The following is a 17,503-nucleotide window of genomic DNA, read 5'->3' as shown; positions in this document are numbered from 1 at the left end:
TCTTACCTATACACTCAGTTCCAGTAGAGCTTGGCTCAAAGCCATCATTGCACTCGCAGCGGTAGCTTCCCACTGTGTTGACGCAACGCCCATTCTTGCAGATGCCAGGTTTGGCCCGGCACTCGTTCAGGTCTGAAAGTGTCCATAAAAAAAGTCACAAGGATGAGAAGAGTAAAATGAAGGTAAAATACAGTTACAACAACATATATGGAATAAACTGTGGCTCAGGTGGTGGAGTTGGTGGTGTCTCAAAGGTCGGCAGTTCGAGCCCCAGCTTTGGCTCGCTACCTCCCGAAGAGCACATGGGTTAGATGCTGACTTCCTGGTTGGGGATGCTCTTGCAACTACAATGTGCACATGTTTTTGTGTGGTGTGTGTGTGTGTGTGTGTGTGTGTGTGTGTGTGTGTGTGTGTGTGTGTGTGTGTGTGTGTGTGTGTGTGTGTGTGTGTGTGTGTGTGTGTGTGTGTGTGTGTGTGTGTATGGATAAGAGAGTAAAGTACTATGAGATGGCTATTATACTGAAAATGCACTATGTAGGAGAAATCGGTGTACAATACATGTGAAAAGCCCATAATGAGTCTCTCTCTCTCTCTCTCTCTCTCTCTCTCTCTCTCTCTCTCTCAAATAAAAGCTTTCACTCACCCATACAACCGTCTCCATCTGGTCGGCGCTGCATGCCAGGAGGGCAGATACACATGAAGGTACCAATCAGGTTCTTACAGGTCATGCCTTTGGAGTCACAGTCGTCCAGACCCTCTGAGCACTCATCCTGGTCTGATGAGACATTGTAAGAAAAGGTCAAGGTGTGAGAATACAAAGCCAACTAAATTCTGCTTTAAGTCCACTAAAGTGTCATTACTTACTGTAGGGTGCACAGAAATGAAGCAAAAAAAGACAAATATTAGAGATTAGCAGAATAAGTAATGGTACCCTTTATGATTTGATGGGATTTTCTCACTATGACCTCACTACTTTCATAAGATGAATCATCTTGTGAATAGATGCTGAACAAATGAAACTTTACTGATATGAATATGATGAAAATGAAACTTGAAGCTGTTGTAAAATCTTCTTTGGTCTCTCACCTCTGCACATGCGCTGGTCGTCTCGCAGCACGTAGCCAGGAGGACACATACACTCATAGGATCCAAAAGTGTTGACACAACGGAAGGCACAAAGCAGAGGACTCTGGAAACACTCATTGATATCTGTGATGTAAAGAAAAAAACCCAGGGTGGTTTAAATTGAATTTATATTGGCTTAAAGAAGGTTTTCCTGCAGAAATATGAATAATGCTACTTTTGTAAAACAACTGACCTTCACAAGTCATCATGGGTCCTGGCTCGAAGCCTTCTTGACACGAGCACTCAAAACCTCCCACCACATTGGTGCAGGTGCCATTTCCACATGGATTTCCAATGGAACACTCGTCGGTGTCTGCAGAGTCCAGAGTGAAAAATGAATGACGCACAAAGACGGCAGACAATTGTTCAAACCACGCCTTGATACTGCCTTTAGACTTTAAAGACTTTTATTAGCATCTCTGCAGCTGATGAGCTTGTCAGGAAATAAAAAGTAATGAGACACCGTGAACAAAACTATAAACCCGGTATGAAACATCACTGGTCAACAATGTAAACTTTGCATATTCTTCGCTGGGAAGCAGCAACAAACATCTCACCAACACAGTTGACTCCAGTGTAATCCAGGTTGTAACCGAAGGGGCATTCACAGCGGAAAGAGCCGTCTGTGTTGATGCAGATACCGTTCTGACAGATGCCCGGGTTATCCAGACACTCATTCATATCTACATGAAAACAAAATATAGTCAGCCTCCAAATTCAACAATATGGATAAAAGAAAGAGATCGGTGTTGCAGCACATACCTTCACGAGCGTCACCTGGACCGGGCAGAGCTCCATGACCATAAGGACAGAGAGTGTCAAAAGCAGCTGCAAGCAGAGGAAGAGAGAGTTTTAGTTTTCACAAAATAATGCTATTGTGTGAATGCATTAATAAAAATAAGACTAACTGTGTTACACACCATCGCTCTCTCGCGGGCACAGCTCGCAGGGAAGTCCCCAACCCTCTCCAGGCATATTGCTGCAGCAGCACTTGGCCTTGGTGGTATTGAAGGCTTTGGGAACGGAGCACTTGCCTGCCTCAAATTTGGTGAAACAGAAGCTCTCTCGGGTGTCTGCAAGGAAAGCAAATGTGAACGGGCATGAGTTTAACGTGTGTCAGAGTTGTATTTAAATTCATTCATGGTCACATGAATGACTGCGTCCAAATGTTAACTAAACTGGCCTCACCGTAGCAGCGCCGTTTGTTGTCAGACAGAACAAAGCCTGGTTGGCAGGAGCACTGGAAACTGCCGGGAGTGTTGGTACAGGTGCCAAACTGGCAGATGTTGGGCTCCACGTCACACTCGTTGATATCTAGAAGGTGAAAATAACAAAAGAATAAGGAAGAGGAAGGGAAGCATGTCTTTTCTAATGTTTAGGAACCAGTTTTTATGAAGACTGAACAAGACGCTTAAAGTGCGGAGCGGTTAGGGTGTAGTGAAGTGTTTCTGTCATTCAATGTGTATCTATGTGTATATTATTGTCCTCACCTATGCACTGGTCATTTTGCACCTCATATCCAGGAGGGCAAATGCATCTGAAGGATCCATCCAGATTCTGACATGTTCCGGGAGAGCAGGTCCCAGGCAGACTCACACATTCATTGATATCTGTAATTAAAAAATGTAAAAAAATCCAGTGTATCAAGCATCCATTAAAAAAAAAAAAAAAAAGCTCAAAGCTTGCATTAACATTTATCATTATTTCTGACTTACCAACACAGTTCTTCCCATCAGGCGTATTCTCGTAACCTTCATGGCAGAGACACTGGAAGGAACCAAGCCCATTGATGCACTGTCCATTCCTGCACACTTGACCCTGGAGGGCACTGCACTCGTCTATGTCTGTTAGACAAATGTTCAGATAATTTTTTTTTTAGCAGACATTTCTATTCTAGAAACAGGACAATTCCAGCAATCACGACAGAAGGGTAGACAGAAAATGAAAAACTCTAAGTGTATAACAAGTTCTCAGAGATAATTATTATTGTGGTTACATTTGTTTCGGTAAACAATACAACACGTTTATTTATTTCCTATCCAAATGCAGTCCAACAATAGAGAGATATCCGCAAAACTACGTGCATACCAAAACAAAAAGCTGAATGGTTTTAGCTTGGTGAATAGTAACCAGTAAGTGAGTCATACCCATGCAGTCGTTGTTGTGTGTGAGCTCAAAGCCGGGGAAGCAGAGGCAGTTGTAGGATCCCACCGTGTTTTTACAGGTACCGTTGCCACATGGCTGCCTGTCACACTCATCAATGTCTAAAATGCAGACAAGGAAGAAGGAAAATTATATTATATCTAATGCAAGGTCTGCATTATAATTACCCCAGTGACTTTCTGTCAGTGTACACACAATGCAGGGTTCTGAATTTTGACTGTGGCTCTCACCCATGCACATGGTCTGATCAGCAGTAGCTTTGAAGCCATTGTGGCAGAGACAGCGATAGCTGCCCTGTGTATCAATGCACTCTCCATGGCTGCACACATTAGGAATCTCTTGGCACTCATTACGATCTGAGAGGAGAATAAAGAAATACACGTTAGTTAAAAAAAATAATAATGTCACAACTTCAGACATCAGTCTGAATGCTAAACTTCTATCCATTATGGGTAGGTTGGCTATTACTAATGATGAGCCTTGCCAAAACTATTGTTCAATTAAAATCTAGAAAACAAGAAAGAGTATTGCTCTGTAGGTTAACAAATGTCCTCGACATGTTATTTCGTTTCCCACAATATTTTTCTCACATTTACAGCATTATTGTACAGACATCCTGCCGGGTAATCTACAATGGGAAACCCCAGTAAGGCCCTTCAGATAGGCCAGACTCACCCACACAAGCCCCACTGGGAGACAGCTTGAAACCTGGTGAGCACTCGCAGCGGTAACTGCCTGGGATGTTAATACAGTTGGCGTTGCGTTGGCACAGGTTGTCCCCACTGTTACATTCATCGATATCTATGCCAGAGGAGGAAAGAAACAGTAGACATCAATCTCAGGCTCTATATCGGTCAGGTCAGAGCTGGCCGTCAGCGAGGGAAAACACAGCACCAGTTGGGCTCCAGTACAGTTCAGGTAGTCGCTGGCAGGTTCTGGATGAATGATGATTCTGACAGGTGGGCCCATTGAGAGCAGCTATCCTTCACTTCACAAGGACATAGCTCACACAGGCAAAAACAGCATTATCTCTACTGAGTGCATTACTTGTCCCACTCTGCCATAGTGCATATCTCAAAACACGGACCTGCATCTGTTAGTGTGGTGTAGTGAAAACATACTGTGTAAACTACTGTTACTTAAATTCTATAAACTGTATTACAGGTTAAATTTAAAAGCACTATTGTTTGGAAAAAAGACTTAAATAAATGTAAAACTATCCCACAGTATGACAGGGCATTTGCTTCATGTTACCTGTATGAAGCACATTTTCACAAACAACAAAGCAAATCTAAATTACATAATGGCAAACAAATGGAGAAAGAAAGCAGGAATTGTCTTTGTTACAATAATCAAAGTCTTGACTATCAAACTACAGAATAAATAATTTGAATATGAATACAAATGAAATATGTACTCAGTAACCACTTATAGTTTTTAGAGTAAATTATATTAAAATCGTACTGTAAGAGTAAAGTTAAATAGTAAAAGTACTTGAAAAAGCAAAAGTCCAATAACACTACTTAATTACACTGATTTTTTTTCTTTTTTGTAATTCGTTACTTGCACCCATGGACTGGTGCAATTTCAGAAAATGGTTACTTTATGTGTATATGAGTGCAGATATACAAGTGTGGAAAAAAGACATAAAAGCAGTAGGTAGACTGAGAGGAACAGGTTGATGTCCTTTATATTATATAAGACACAACCTTGACAAAAAGATAAGAAAGGCCGAATGAAGATTGAGGGTTACCTTCACAAATGAGGAGTATGTTGTTGTAGCTGAAGCCCATTGGGCATTCACAACGGAAGCTGCCGATTTGGTTGATGCAGACGCCATTAGCACAGATACCAGGAATCTCCCTACACTCATCAATATCTGCAAAGAGAACACCACCAGATGGTATCATGCAAATGGCAAAAATGAAGTTGTTGAAATCTGAGGGACAAATCTTTGACTGACAGCCAGTCTTGATCTTACCAATTGGCTTGCCAGTGTGGATGTCAATGATGAAGCCAGGTGCCTGGTTACCACACAGTAACTGATACTCAGCTGAAAAGAAAGACCAGGGTAGTCATGAAATATAGAAACAATGCAATGTTTCAGCAGCTGCTCCAGTTCTCATTTCAGCTTTTCTTTCTTTTCTATAAACTAAAACTCACATGTTGCAGGAGTAGGACAGGCTTCGCATGGCTTGTTCCAGGCTTTTCCCACATTGTAGGCGCAACAGCACATCTTCTTGGTCATGTTAAACGACAGCTCGTTCTCACATGTGTCGTTAAAGTTGCGGTAACACACGCTCTTCCTCATGTCTTCATTACAGCCAAGAAAAAAGAGATTCAGTCAAATATTTCATCCTCCAGTACTAGTATTCTGGGATTATCATTGAGATATACTCTGTGTTTCTTTGTTTCCCTTCATGGTTCCTTGTGGTACATTCATTAATTAGTTCATGTTTTAGTCTCATGTACAACTGTCTCAAGTGTGTTGTTACCCTTGATTGTTGTGATTGTCCCATGTTGCCTCCCCACTCCCAGTGTTTGTATCAGTGCAGTCCTCAGTCTTGTCAGTTGGTCTGTGGTCTTAGTCTATTTATCCAATCTGTCTCTATATTTTTGAGAAATCAATTCGACTACAATTAGGCCATTTTTTCAAGCCCAAAACAAAACAAACAATTTTCTGAGCCACTGAGTTCCTGGAAATGCAACTCTGGTGCTTTGACCTCCAATGGGAGCTTGCAGAAAACAGTGGTCACTTTTACCAAATTACTTTTTACTTTTACGTTTTATCACTTCTGGCCACCTGCTTGGCTCCAAAACGAACCTTGACACCTTTGAATGTCAGCTCGGCCCCCCCAAGGGACTTTCTCTTTTGCACTTCCCTGGCCGTTGGAGGTGCCCTGGAGGAGTTCCCATAGAAGAGTTCGCCATTGGCCCATTTCCCTACTCTTTAACAGGATTTGTCGCCATCGTCCCTCTGCTCAGGCTTCAGAGAGGCTTTGTTGCCTTTGACACCTGCTAAAGGTGAACAAACCTCTTGCTTTTGGCACCTTGCTGGCTGCTAGAAAGGCTTTGTCACCTCAAAGAACATACAGGGAGCTTTGTCGCCAAGGTATTGCAACTTCTTGCGCCTGCTCAAACCCTCTGATTGGCCTGGCACTGTCAGCTTTGACCCTGTGTAAGAGGGGCAATATCACTTTTGGCTCCTGGAGCAGTTTGGTTGCTTTTGGCCTCCCCACATAGACCTGGGGGAGCTTTTTCACCTTTTGGTCTCCAGCTTGACATCCTGGAAAGGTTTCTTTGCCCAAGGCCCTCTGCTTGCCCCAATCCCAAGGGGGGCTTTTTGTTTGCTTTTTTGGTCTTCCAAGGAGCTTCGTAAGCTTTTCCTCCCTTCTCAGCTCTGACCCAGTGGGGCTTTTTTCCATTGGCCAGTACTTGGCCCATGGAACCCATACCGAGCCGCCCCATCTGCAGCCTACTGACCTTTCTTCAGTAAAATTTTGCCACTCATCCCAGGAGTCTTCTTGCTCTGCCTGCCATGAGTCTCACCTGAGTTTTATCCCTATTGTATTGTGTGGTATTGTCCCCCAGTACATGTCCGTATATACAGTTATGTGTACTCCTCAGTCTTGTCAGTTGGTCTGTTTTTAATCTGTTAGATTTCCACCCTGTTTTCTGGCTCTTTCCACCCCCATCTTTGAGATGACCTTTTTTTTTTTACTTTCTTCTTCAAGACAGTTCTGACTCACCCATGCAGTTGTTTCCTCCATTGACTTGCATGTACTCAGGAGGACAGACACAGGTATAGTTGCCCAGAGTGTTATAGCAAGTCCCAGGTCCGCAGATCCCAATATGAGTTGTGCACTCATCAATATCTGCAAATAAAGACACAGCAACACAATATATCTAAAATATGGAATAAGACCAAGGTAGTGTCGTCTCTCTAATAAGTAATCTGTACAATGCAATAAGAAGCCTGAACAGATTTCATATATCAGTCCTTACCCTCACAGATGCGAGTCTCTTCATTAAGATAGTAGCCTGCTGGACACTCACACTGGAAGCTGCCAAATGTGTTAACACAGTTCCCACCCTGACAGAGACCAGGTAGCTCCTGGCACTCGTCAATATCTGGAATATAATTGAAATTAATAGATCCATCAATGTCACTGACATATTGATTTTCTTTGTAAGGTTGCACTTTTATAATACTGCAGAGCAGCCAAACTTTAATGCTTTGCTGGCCAACTTATGTTGAGCTACAAATGATTTAGTACAGGAGAGAATATCAGAGGTTTACCTTCCAGGATAACGGTAATGGGGTTTGGTCTGAAGCCTTCTCCTCCTGGACACAGAGTCTTGTATTCCGCTATAAACAATACAAGCACATAAACAAAGTTATCAGAAAAGTTTTATTGCAGAGGGAGAAGGGGCAACAATGAGATTTTTTTTTCTATAAAACAACTTGGAAATCAGATTGAATATTTCAATTAATATATGTGTAAGGTAGATTTGGGAAAATATCATAAGTAAAGGTGATATGTGATACGCACTGGAGTTGGCAGCAGGGCAGAGTTCACAAGGGTTTCCCCAGGCTCCTCCCAGGGAGCAACAACAGGAAGCTCGAGTCACGCCCACTCCGATCTCTGCACTGCAGGAGATTCCTCCATCACCTCGGGCAAGGATGTCCAGGAAACAGTTTCCAACACGGGTGTCTGAAGATGATACAGAATTGTGTGTGAGTCAGAAGTGAAATGACCAAGATATGGACTGCCGATGATTTATTGAACAAGTTATATAAGGTTGGGTGAAACAACATTTACCAGCTTTACTCTGAGAGGACCTCTCATGAGTTCATTAGCTCAGAGCTAATATCACATAGGAAATGGTGTGATACTTTTCCAAAAATGCGACTCAGCAGACTTCATCACTTTCATGTACATGCCATGCTTAACATCAACACACAACATTTCTCCCATGTGGTATCACACTTGGATGCCATTTAGCATAAGCTTTTTGTGAGTGACTCACCAACACAGCCTACACCAGTCGGGTTGAGCTCAAAGTCAGCTGGACAGTTACAGATGTAGCTTCCTGGTGTGTTCACACAAAGTCCGTTGATGCAATTCACTGGGTCCGCACACTCGTTGATATCTGCAGTATACAGTGAAACACATTTTGAACTGAATGAAGCTTTTAGTGTATTATTCAAAAAATATGTAGATAACAAATAAAAAGTCATCGTGAAATGAGAAATAGTAGGGAAATACATTAATATATAAGCATATTTTAAAGCAGTAGCCACACTATTGCCAGAACATTTCTATTAAACAAAATCTAAATACTGAAACTCAAAGTTACAGCTGAATTTCATTAGGCAATTTAAACTGATGCAATAACTGAAAAGGTTTATAATATCTTAGAAATATTTCAATTGGTATTTTATTCTTCTTTCATTCTACCTACTTATATAAATACTAGTAGCAGTTTTATTTGGGTTTGGTGAATGAAATCCAGAAGTAACATGATCTGTAAATAGAGGTTCCAGAATTCAGGGCACCTTAACTGAACTATGGAGGACTGTTCTAGATTTCAAAGATACCATTACTAAAATAGTGCACTCACCAGTGCAGTTTCCTCCACTGCGGTCCAGTTCATAGCCATCATCACATACACAACGGAACATCCCCGGAAGGTTCTGGCAAGTTCCAAACACACAGATGTTCTGGAAATTACACTCGTCGATGTCTGAAGGTAAACAACAAAGAGTAAGAGGACGTTAGGTGAACAACTTGAATTGAATAATTGAACGACAATAACATAAAGAAGATTAAACATCTCACCTTGACAAGCCTTGCTGTCTTCAGTCGGAGTGAAGCCCATCTCACACTCACAGCGGTAGCCTCCAGGAGCGTTGAGGCACTGGCCGTTCTCACACAGGTTCACGTTGTCTGCACACTCATCCATGTCTAAACCCAACAACACCAATGCATTTTATGAGCTTGGTGTCAATTCAGAGACAAACAAACGTTCATCCAGGACCGTTTTAGGAGTCTTACCAGAGCATGAAAAGCCATCTCCGTTGAAGCCCTCTTTGCATGCACACCTGTAGGATCCTGGTGTGTTGACACAGTCTGCATTAGGGTTGCAGTTGTGATCCTCTGCGGAGCACTCATCTTGGTCTGCAGGATGGGAGGTAGAAAGGTTAAACTTTATTCTGGAAAAATATACAAGCCTTTCATCCCAATTTTTTACTTTGTCATTAAAACTCATGTCGTAACATGGAACTCGACCTGAGACAATCTGAATGCGTACTCACCCACACATTTGATACCATCTCCCACCCAGCCATCTCGACAGCGACATTTGAAGCTTCCAGGAACGTTGATGCAGGCAGCATGCATGTCACAGTTATGAGCGCCGATCTCACACTCATCAATATCTGAAAAAAAAAACCCAGTACCAGTTAGCCAGTAAACAGTGGGTAAGGCGGTGAGGAAAAGAAACAACAGTAGTAGTAGCAGTAGCAGTAGTAGTAGTTAATAGTATCTGTCATAGTTTATTTTGCCATGTTTTACAAAGGTGAAAAGAGCCTCAATGTAATTTCAGAATAAATCTTATCTTTAAAGACCAAAGGAAGTATTCTGTATTCATGGTATTCTATAAATGAATTAATCAATGCTGTCTTACATACTAACCTCCAGCTACTGTATGCATGACTGAGCTGTCTGAATATGCAACTTATTTATGGACAAGACTCTTCAGAGAACAGCTTGACCCTCTGATTTGTGTGTGTGTATGTATGTGTGTGTGTGTGTGTGTGTGTGTGTGTGTGTGTGTGTGTGTGTGTGCGTGCGCGCGCGCAAACCTGTGCAGCCTGTAGATCCCTTTTTGACAAAGTATCCCAGTTGACAATGGCAGATGAAGGAGCCTTTGGTGTTTTCACAGTCACCATGGAGACAGATGTTTGGGTTCAGATCACATTCATTCACATCTAGACAGATGGTGGAGACAAATACACAGATTGCATAAGAATGGTCTCACCATGGAGATTGAAATGACATTAAATGGGACTGACAGACCAAGTCCCAGAGATAACTAGAGGGACACAAAAACATCTAAATTTAAATCAGACACTGAAATAATAAATTGATGTGGCAGACCGATAAAAATACCAAAATCTCACAAGGGAACCAGGATTGAAAATGTTTGCATGTGTTTCAAAATAAAATAATGAGTATCGGTATTTTCACTTACCAATACAGGTCCTCATGTCCATGGAAGCCATGAATCCATCATAACACAGACAGCGATATTCCCCGGGAATGTTGGTACATTGACCTCCATCACAGATGTCTGGCGTCTCCTCACACTCATCAATATCTAATGATACAACAGAAACAGTAACAGCAGCAAAATTGAGAAGATTAGACAAAACAATCTACAAATCCATCCAAATGTAATCAAATTCATCACATTGATTTCTTTCTTAAATTTTCTTAAACACCAACCATATTGAAAGTTTTTTTTTTTTTACCTGAACAGGTCCTGAGATCAGGCATGAGTGCATAGCCCTCACTACAGCTGCATTCGTAACTTCCCTCCGAGTTAGTACAGTGGGTCTCACAGCCTCCATTCATAATGGTACACTCATCAATATCTGCAAAAAGAGGTCACAAATGTATGTCATTTGAAAAATGACAAAGGAGAATGTAAATGTTAACACTCCGAATGCATGAAAATGAAAAATACTATGGGATCAAGTATTTCTTTGCGCCAACACAAGACGTTACTTACCAACACAACCCTGTCGGTCTGGTGTGGCCTGGTAACCAGTGTCACAGGAGCACTGGTAGGTTCCCGGCATGTTGACACACTGCCCATTCTTGCACAAGTTGTCGCTCAGCTGGCACTCGTTCACATCTGACCCGCAAAAAAACCACAACGAACATTAAACTGAGGTCTAAATAAAGAGATGCGCTGTAATAACTGCCAGTTTACCGCTGTGTGAGATGTACTTCATGCCCCACCTTCACAAGCTGATCCATCGCTGCTCAGTGAGTGCCCAGTCGGACATTCACACTCGTAACTCCCCTCCGTGTTCAGGCAGATTCCGCCACGACACAATAAGGGGTTCCTCTCACACTCGTCAATGTCTGTTCACCATGAAGGAATGAGTAAAGAGAAGATAAGTTTTCAAAACTACAGAAAAAGTAAACAAATTTAAGAAGGATTCAAAGAGCTGGTAAACTACCAAAATAGACGAAACAGACTTTGTGTGTATTAATATTCTTTTCGTGGGCACATGTCGGTGCGTCAGTCTTACCCATGCAGTTTTTCATCATCATGAACCCGCTTTCATAACCCTCAAAGCATTCGCACTCGAAACTGCCAGGTGTGTTGACACATGTACCATGACCACAAAGATCAGGGGAGATACGGCACTCATCAATATCTGAAGCGCAAGGACAAAAGAACAGTTACAACTCACTTGAGTTTTGGCGATGTGCAAAAATAATCATTTATATTTATTTGTAGTTGCAGTTACTCGGTAGGCCTTTTCTCTAATACCTGTGCAGTTCCTCTCCTCAGCAGTGAGTGCGAAGCCGCTGTTGCATCGACACTTGAAACTGCCAATGGTGTTTCTGCAAGTTCCATATGTACACAAACCCTGGAAGACCTTACACTCATTCACATCTGGTGAAAAGCAGAATAAATTGTAAAGATGCATCATTTTTATCACTATAGAAAAAGACACACATTTGTTTTCAATGGATGGTGTAGGACAAGTAACTTTCCATGTATAAACTGTTTATCCTCACATGAAGAAAGACACTCTCTCTCTCTCTCTCTCTCTCTCTCTCTCTCTCTCTCTCTCTCTCTCTCTCTCTCTCTCTCTCTCTCTCTCTCTCCCTGTTATTCTATTGATCTGATTACTGTAGATAAATTTCCCTGCATAATCATTCAGGGAATATGGATTTGTGAAGCTCCACCCACAAGTCCTCATTGTGACCTTCAGATAACATCAGAACAAAAATGGAGTCTAAAATGGTACCTTTGTAAAAAGGCCTGCCGGTCAAGATGTCTCCTCTGTTTGCAAAGCCATGTCCTCTGGGGCAGATGGACCTGTACTCAGGTGTGGCTGCTTTGGGACACTCTTCACAGTCGATACCCCAGGCAGCACCCACTGAACAGCAGCACATGTCCACACGGTATCTTCCTGGCAGTGGTGCACCACACTCGTCCTCATGCCACTTCATGTAGCACTGTTCACTCCGCATGTCTGGATGAATTCATCACAAAAACACAAAGTCATCTATCTCTCTGGATTTTGGCTTTGGTCACTTTAGATTCTTTCATTAGCTGATTTGCAATTACTCTGCTAACGTCTTACCAACACATGTTCGGCCTGTACTGTCCAAGGTGAGACCCTCAGCACACTCGCAGCGGAAAGAGCCTTGGGTGTTCTCACATCGGCCATTTGCGCACACTCCAGGGAACACCTCACACTCGTTTATATCTACAGGGAACAGGACATTGTAATGAGGTGAAACAGAAACAATCACAATCTTCTCAAGAAAAAGAAACGTGCACAGAGAAGTCGAAAACTAAATGACAAAGTAGGACTTTCTGATAGTCACTGCTAGATGGAGGTTTGTCAGTGCAAAGTCAGTCATTGCCATGTATTTACCTTCACAGATAACGCCTTTCATACGAGCAAATCCTCGAGAACAAGCAGTATCTAAGGGGGAAGAGGCAAAAATGAGGTTTTTCACTCAACCAGGATGTTTACAATATGACAGCATCATAAATCATAACTTGATTCAGAACATATGAGGCTTCAATTAAAACCTTGTCCGACATGATTGTATATATGCATGTGTGTGCACTGACCAATCTCGCAGGGTTCGCAGGGGCTGCCCCAGGCAGCTCCCAGCGTGGAGCAGCATTCAGATTTTAGTGTGGCTCCATTGATGTTGACCTCACATCGGTTGTCCTGTATTGTGAGCCAGCAAGTACTCTTCATGCTATCTGCACAGTCAAGAAACAATTGAAAAGACATGATTAAAGGTGTGTCGTGGAGTGTTCTTGTAAATAAACACAGGTCCATTAACGTTTAGTGTTTCCCGCCAAAACAGCCCAAACAACAATGTGTTAACTGCATTTTCTTCCCATTAAATCATCTGCAAAGCCACAGTGACAACAAGGAAGTCGAACAGGTAATACAAAGAAACCACTGTTCCCCTCCTCAAACATCGCTCAACAGCACCCCCAGTGGTCTAAATTCCCAAATTCAAATCAAGCATATCTTTAACTCTGGAAACAAAATAAACCACAAAAGCAGCGAACATGTCATCATCAATTCCACATCCTACCATAAAGACTGAACGTGTGGCTTCAAGTTGAGGTGACTAACACCCATGCATTGTTGCATTTAATCCTCGGCAATGTATTCCTAATGAAGCGAAAGACTCTCATCACAATCACACCTTTATGCCTATACCACAAACCCCCAAACACTAAACCACAATTTTACTTTCCCCGTCCCCTTCCGCTGAGTGATGGGCTCTAAATGGTGAATCAGAAATTAAGTAAACCAGAAGACAGAGACAGCTCATGGAGTATGTATGAGTATTTACTTAATGAGTCATTTTCTTTCCTAGTTACAAAAACATCTGCATTCTGACTTAACATGTAGCCTTGTTGGAGTGGCTCCCTAAAACTAAGAAAGCCCTAAACAAGTGCAAATGTTTTTCCTCCGCAGAGTCTCACATACCACATGTCATTTTCAATCTATGGCAGATCTCTAACAAGTAAAATCATCTCCATGTGAAGCAAGGCCATGCATGCAAGTATTCATCTAATAAATCTTCCTTGTCTGCCATTTTGCCTGTGAGATCATCTGAGAATGATAATGCTGTTTGGACGGCTTCTGGAAACCTGAACAACCTCGGTGTTTATTTACAGAGGTGGAGAGTAAACCTGGATTAAAATGATTAGGAAATGATTATGCCAATTATTTCCCACTGACATTCGTGTCTCACCGTTCCTTCGACTCCACAATGCTGCCCTGATCTAATTCAAGCTATTGAGAGGACCTCATGTCTTACCCACGCAGATGGTGTTGGTGGAGTCCAGCTTGCTGCCGTGGGAGCACTCGCAGTTGAAGGACCCGGCCACATTACGACACACTCCATTGATGCACGGGCTGGACTCGCACTCATTAATATCTGAAACCGATAAACATACACCAGAGGTCAGGACTGAGAGGATCATTCAAATTCATCACCACGATTTGGCAATTACAGACACTGTGTTTGAATCCTTTGTCTATGATCCACATGTTTACTGGAAACTAAATGAAATACATCTGGTAATGATGTCCCCTCAAAATGATCTTTATTAGTGGTACAAATGACTAAAACTTGTGGAGAATGCGGTGACACAGTACACACGCGTGTGGGGGTATGTGTGTGTGTGTGTGCGTGTGCGTGTGCGTGTGCGTGTGCGTGTGCGTGTGTGTGTGTGTGTGTGTGTGTGTGTGTGTGTGTGTGTGTGTGTGTGTGTGTGTGTGTGTGTGTGTGTGTGTGTGTGTGTGTGTGTGTGTGTGTGTGTGCGCGCTTGGGATGGAGAACATATGTGCGTCGGGAGCGCTCACCTTCGCAGGTTTCAGAGTCTGGTTTGAAGACGAATCCCTTAGGACAGGAGCATGTGTAGGATCCCGGAGTGTTTCTGCATAGTCCGTTGTCACAGAGCAGACGGTTCACCAGACACTCATTGATGTCTGCAAGTAAAGTAGAGGAAACACAACAATATTTGTGTCATTGGGAGTAAGGTAGACAAAGGGTATCCTCACTCTTAACAATAAACCTGAAAAAAGTTGAAATCAGAACCAACAAAACTAACTTTGAATCCTTTGCTCACCTATCCAGACTTGTACAGTTATAACTAGTCAAATCTTTCAGATAACAAACTTCTGAAAGAGCTGTGAGCCAATGGGAGGAATCCAGATGTAGTAATACTCAATAAAAAAACATCTGGTCCAAGCAGAAGTTAGCAGATGTTATCTTTTACTTTCACGATTCAGGACACTAATATTAATTACCGATTTGCCAATTTGTACCAAATAACAACTTCAAACATTGTTCTAAAACAAAGCCTTGAATGGAAAAATGTCGTAGTCCTGAGTCTATTTCATCATTTGTTATGTGGTCCAACCACAGCCATTTGGTTACTAGTTCATCTTGTCACAGCGATCACATTCAACAGCCTCATCTTCCTTCCGGTCAAGGTCTCCCTCTGGTCTGTTCTTGTGCTTATGGATCTATCAGACCTTTCTCTTTCGGTTGGGTTCAAATCAGTATTGATATTGGTAAGGCAATCATCCAACATTTCTTTCAAATAAAACAGTAAATGACGAGAGACTTTAAATTAGAATGTAAACAAAGCATACATAGCTATACAGAAATCTTTAGGATGAAAGTAAAAGAAGTCGTGTGATGTTATCCAGTAAAGTCCTCAATGATTTTATCTTCAACCTGTTATCTGGCTCATTTTGTCGTTATCTTCAGATCTGTATCAAATAATTGTCAAAAGAATAACATTTCAGTATTTTCCACATAATAAGTTACTCTTTCTGTAAAGCAAAAAAAATAAAATATCTGATGACACATGCTGCGTTTGCAACCTTCACTCAATATGCCCCAGAAAACAAAATGCAGCTGAAAGAGCTATTAGTGCCATATTTCCCCAGAAGAACACTTTTGTTGGGATTGTTGGGATTTCAGATTTTTTTTTTCTGTAAAAATAACCTGATATGATTATGCTGTTATTGGTCTATATAAATCAAATTGAATTTCATTGAAAATTGAACCGAATGGTATGGAATTGTAAAGTTAGTCCGACTCACCAACACAGTTCTTGCCACTCGTATCAGACTCATAGCCAATGTTACAGATGCAACGGTAGCTTCCTCTCAGGTTCTCACATATGCCGTTTTGGCAAATGTCTGGGTCCAAGGCGCACTCGTTGATGTCTAACAGAAATCAGATGTTGTCCAGGAGTTGTTGATAGGAAAGATTGGATAAAATTGTTTATTCTGTTATTCTAGGTCATGCAGAACATGCTCACCTCTGCCATCAGCTGTGATCCCAATTCCACTGCTGCACACAGCCTGGAACTCAGCTGGAAAACACATGACCAGCTTTTGTTGATTACTTTGTTTAACATTTTTTTGTTTGTAGACAATCTATTCTTAGCGTAGCAGGGACACTTAACACAGAATAAATAAATAAACAGTATCTGGTGAAACAAAGAGGTCACCTGAGTTTCTGGAGGGGCAGGGCTGGCAAGGCTCTCCAAAGCCATGCTCAGGATTGGCACAGCAACACTCCGACTTGGTGACGGCGCCGGGAAATGGACGGGAGCATGAGCCCATCTTTATGGCACCATAGCAGGTGGTCCTCATGTGTGTGTCCACGCAGACTCTCCCATCCACATCAATAGCCAGACCCGGGGGGCACTCGCAGCGGAACGAGCCTTCTGAGTTGATGCAGCGTCCGTTCATACAAATGCCAGGCGTCTGACACTCATCAATGTCTGAGGGAGAGATGTTTTACAAAATCATAAATCAGTGTGCTATAGGGGGATTAGAAAATAATATCTGTACTATGTTGTATAAATAGTGAATTAATAAAGTTGGATTTTCAAAGTAATAGTTACTTTTGACCACATTTAATTATGTGGTCAAAAGCATTAGATTCAATTTAAATGTATAAAATATTCCTCAGAAATCTTCTGGCTACAAGAATGCTAATGAAATATTCAAATATTATTTATAATTGTGGGCATACTCTGCAGTAACTTGAGATTGAAAAGTTGATAGTAAAGTAGATTAAATAGTGTAATTGTACAAAGAAGTATTTCTTAATTGCATTAATATGAGTATTTGTAATTTGTAACTTCCACTCTATCATAATACAAAGACAACATAGCAAACCACATAGTTGTCATTATGCTATCAGGTGACGGAGAGTCAATATGATCTACTTGAGGTGTTTTCAAAATGCACCTGCGGGGTCAGAGTTATTGGGTGACTGAAATGGAAAGGCAGTTCTCTTAATCCTTCCTGAAAATAACTCAGCAGAAACTCATAAATAATCAACATATGTGGAATGTGCATAATACCACCCTGGGGGAGTTTCAAATAGTTAAG

General features: G+C 41.8%; 1 protein-coding gene across 1 annotated transcript in view; it reads right to left on the bottom strand.

The window, feature by feature from the left end:
- Nucleotides 1-17,503, bottom strand: part of fbn2b (fibrillin 2b) — a 68,919-nt gene that overhangs the window by 6,335 nt on the left and 45,081 nt on the right. The window contains exons 16-56 of the mRNA XM_080473248.1: nt 16,612-16,887; nt 16,420-16,473; nt 16,199-16,324; nt 14,948-15,073; nt 14,400-14,519; nt 13,183-13,320; nt 12,980-13,030; nt 12,683-12,808; nt 12,344-12,571; nt 11,860-11,985; nt 11,615-11,743; nt 11,319-11,444; nt 11,086-11,211; nt 10,826-10,948; nt 10,546-10,671; nt 10,157-10,282; nt 9,608-9,730; nt 9,348-9,470; nt 9,132-9,257; nt 8,914-9,036; nt 8,320-8,442; nt 7,842-8,003; nt 7,589-7,657; nt 7,294-7,419; nt 7,038-7,163; nt 5,452-5,601; nt 5,270-5,341; nt 5,042-5,167; nt 3,964-4,089; nt 3,519-3,644; nt 3,273-3,389; nt 2,841-2,969; nt 2,616-2,735; nt 2,314-2,439; nt 2,046-2,198; nt 1,888-1,953; nt 1,683-1,808; nt 1,319-1,438; nt 1,087-1,209; nt 644-775; nt 7-132 (exon numbers count right to left, since the gene is read on the bottom strand). Of these exons, the coding sequence (XP_080329374.1) occupies nt 7-132; nt 644-775; nt 1,087-1,209; nt 1,319-1,438; nt 1,683-1,808; nt 1,888-1,953; nt 2,046-2,198; nt 2,314-2,439; nt 2,616-2,735; nt 2,841-2,969; nt 3,273-3,389; nt 3,519-3,644; nt 3,964-4,089; nt 5,042-5,167; nt 5,270-5,341; nt 5,452-5,601; nt 7,038-7,163; nt 7,294-7,419; nt 7,589-7,657; nt 7,842-8,003; nt 8,320-8,442; nt 8,914-9,036; nt 9,132-9,257; nt 9,348-9,470; nt 9,608-9,730; nt 10,157-10,282; nt 10,546-10,671; nt 10,826-10,948; nt 11,086-11,211; nt 11,319-11,444; nt 11,615-11,743; nt 11,860-11,985; nt 12,344-12,571; nt 12,683-12,808; nt 12,980-13,030; nt 13,183-13,320; nt 14,400-14,519; nt 14,948-15,073; nt 16,199-16,324; nt 16,420-16,473; nt 16,612-16,887 (5,166 nt within the window). The remainder of the gene's footprint in view (nt 1-6; nt 133-643; nt 776-1,086; nt 1,210-1,318; nt 1,439-1,682; nt 1,809-1,887; nt 1,954-2,045; nt 2,199-2,313; nt 2,440-2,615; nt 2,736-2,840; nt 2,970-3,272; nt 3,390-3,518; nt 3,645-3,963; nt 4,090-5,041; nt 5,168-5,269; nt 5,342-5,451; nt 5,602-7,037; nt 7,164-7,293; nt 7,420-7,588; nt 7,658-7,841; nt 8,004-8,319; nt 8,443-8,913; nt 9,037-9,131; nt 9,258-9,347; nt 9,471-9,607; nt 9,731-10,156; nt 10,283-10,545; nt 10,672-10,825; nt 10,949-11,085; nt 11,212-11,318; nt 11,445-11,614; nt 11,744-11,859; nt 11,986-12,343; nt 12,572-12,682; nt 12,809-12,979; nt 13,031-13,182; nt 13,321-14,399; nt 14,520-14,947; nt 15,074-16,198; nt 16,325-16,419; nt 16,474-16,611; nt 16,888-17,503) is intronic.

Source organism: Lipophrys pholis, assembly GCF_963383615.2.
Source record: "Lipophrys pholis genome assembly, chromosome: 10".
NCBI classification, from domain to species: Eukaryota; Metazoa; Chordata; class Actinopteri; order Blenniiformes; family Blenniidae; genus Lipophrys; species Lipophrys pholis.
The sequence above is the reverse complement of the archived record's forward strand: the minus strand, read 5'-3'. Positions and strand labels throughout refer to the sequence as shown.